This window comes from Labrus bergylta, chromosome 15, assembly GCF_963930695.1.
Source record: "Labrus bergylta chromosome 15, fLabBer1.1, whole genome shotgun sequence".
NCBI lineage: Eukaryota > Metazoa > Chordata > Actinopteri > Labriformes > Labridae > Labrus > Labrus bergylta.
Window position 1 is genome coordinate 2690766 of NC_089209.1, and position 2654 is coordinate 2693419.

Sequence of the window (2654 nt, forward strand, 5' to 3'; positions counted from 1 at the left end):
CTCAGACAGTCGTTGTTACCGAGAGGAGAAATGGCGCAGAAAGGAGTTCAGCTGGACCGGGAAACCTTCTCTTGTTCGATCTGTCAGGATCTCCTGAAGGATCCGGTGGCTCTTAACTGTGGACACAGTTACTGCATGAAGTGTATTAAAAGCCACTGGGATACAGAGGATGAGAAGACAGTCTACAGCTGCCCTCAGTGTAGACAGACCTTCACAGCGAGGCCTGACCTGAGGAAAAACACCATGTTGTCAAATTTAGTGGAGGAGCTGAAGAAGACTGGACTCCAAGCTGCTCCTGCTGATCACTGCTATGCTGGATCTGAAGATGTGGCCTGTGATGTCTGCACCGGGAGAAAACTGAAAGCCTGTAAGTCCTGTCTCTTCTGTTTGATCTCATTTTGTGAGAAACACCTCCAGCCTCATTATGAAATACCTGCCTATACAAAACACAAGCTGGTGGAGCCCTCCAAGAAGCTCCAGGAGAACATCTGCTCTCGTCATGATGAGGTGATGAAGATGTTCTGTCGTACTGATCAGCAGTCTATCTGTTATCTCTGCCCTGTGGACGAACACAAAGGTCATGACACAGTCTCAGCTGCAGCAGAAAGGAGCGAGAAGCAGAGAGAGCTGGAGGTGAGTCGACAAAACATCCAGCAGAGAATCCAGGACAGAGAGAAAGATGTGAAGCTGCTCCAACAGGAGGTGGAGGCTATCAATGGCTCCGCTGATAAAACAGTGGGGAACAGTGAGAAGATGTTCACTGAGCTGATCCGTCTCATGGAGAAAAGACGCTCTGATGTGAAGCAGCAGGTCAGATCCCAGCAGCAAACTGAAGTGAGTCGAGTCAGAGAGCTTCAGGAGAAGCTGGAGCAGGAGATCACTGAGCTGAAGAGGAGAGACGCTGAGATGAAGAAGCTGTCACACACACAGGACCACAACCAGTTTCTACACGACTACCCCTCACTGTCACCACTCAGTGAATCTACACACTCATCCAGCATCAAGATCCGTCCTCTGAGGTACTTTGAGGACGTGACAGCGGCTGTGTCAGAAGTCAGAGATAAACTACAGGACGTCCTGAGAGAGAAATGGACAAACATCTCACAGACAGTGACTGAAGTGGATGTTTTACTGCCAGAACCAGAGCCCAAGACCAGAGCTGAGTTCTTAAAATATTCATGTGACATCACACTGGATCCAAACACAGTTTACACACAGCTGTTATTATCTGATGGGAACAGAAAAGTAACAGTAACGAGTCAGACCAATCCTTATTCTAGTCACCCAGACAGATTCACTGATTATCTTCAGGTCCTGAGTAAAGAGAGTCTGAGTGGACGTTGTTACTGGGAAGTCGAGCAGAGAGGAAGAGGAGTTTGTGTAGCAGTCACATACAAGAATATCAGCAGAGCAGGGGGATTGAATGAGTGTGTATTTGGACGTAATGACAAATCTTGGTCGTTATATTGTTTCAACAACAGTTATAACTTTTATTACAACAATGTCAGCACTCCTGTCTCAGGTCCTTGGTCCTCCAGAGTAGGAGTGTACCTGGATCACAGAGCAGGTATTCTGTCCTTCTACAGCATCTCTGAAACCATGACTCTCCTCCACAGAGTCCAGACCACATTCACTCAGCCTCTACATGCTGGACTCGGGTTTATTAACTTGTTTTATTATGTTGGAGCCTCTGCTGAGTTGTGTAAACTGAAATAGACAGAAGTCATTAACGAGACAGATGTTTAACTTGCTGTGTTTTAAATCTTCAACTTGATTTTTATCCACGCTCGTTGCTGAGATCTGATCGTGGTCACCTGTCAATCAAACTTTATGGGCGGTACTTTGACCTCTTCTCGTCTGTTCTGTAAATGTTTGAGAGTCTTTAAGTGACACTCCTTCCTGTGTCTGTTTAGCCGTGGACTCTTTCACTGCTCAGGATGACTTTTGTTCACCTGAACTGACATTTCTCTGAGTGATAAATATCAACTTCTCTCTGCTCTCCATGTTTGATTATTTGTTTTCATACATTTATATTTTCTGTTGTTTCTGTTCTGATTCAGGAGTCTGAAGAGAGAGAGAGAGAGAGCAGCAAACTTTTCTTTCATGCTGATTTTCTCTTCTCACCACTTTGTACATTTGTAGAAAATCTATAAAATCACACTTAAAGAAATGAGTTAGTCAGAATAAATGTTGTTGTTCATATTCAAAGTGATGTAAAAATGTCCTCTGAGGTGTTTTAAAAATGTAATCCTCCTGATTAAATCAATAATGTCAATAATAAATAAAGGAGTGATGTCTAAAACCAAGCGGAAGCTCAGAGGGGAACGTGCGTTTGCTGGGCTCCAAAACTCTGGAACGATTTACCTCAGCACGTTAAACAGGCCTCTTCTCTGCCTGTTTTTAAATCTCTTCTTAAGACCCATCTCTTTTCCCTGGCCTTTGACACACAGTAAGACGTCAACTTGTTTATTTATTTGATTTCTTTTTTGGATTCCTATTCATTTTACTTATGTTTTATGTTTTTTAAATTGATTCTGTATTTCACATGCTGTTTTCTTTGATCTCATGTGAGCAGTTATGTATTTTATTCATTCTTCTTGGTCAACTGTGTTTGTTTTAAAGTGCTTAACAAATAAAGTTGGATTGGATTGGAA

At 43.1% G+C, this 2654-nt stretch overlaps 1 protein-coding gene across 1 annotated transcript; it reads left to right on the top strand.

Annotated features, from left to right (window-relative positions):
- Nucleotides 1-2654, top strand: LOC136182780 (tripartite motif-containing protein 16-like). Its single transcript, XM_065964123.1, has one exon. The coding sequence runs from the start codon at nt 31-33 to the stop codon at nt 1714-1716; it is 1686 nt and encodes a 561-aa protein (XP_065820195.1). The 5' UTR covers nt 1-30; the 3' UTR covers nt 1717-2654.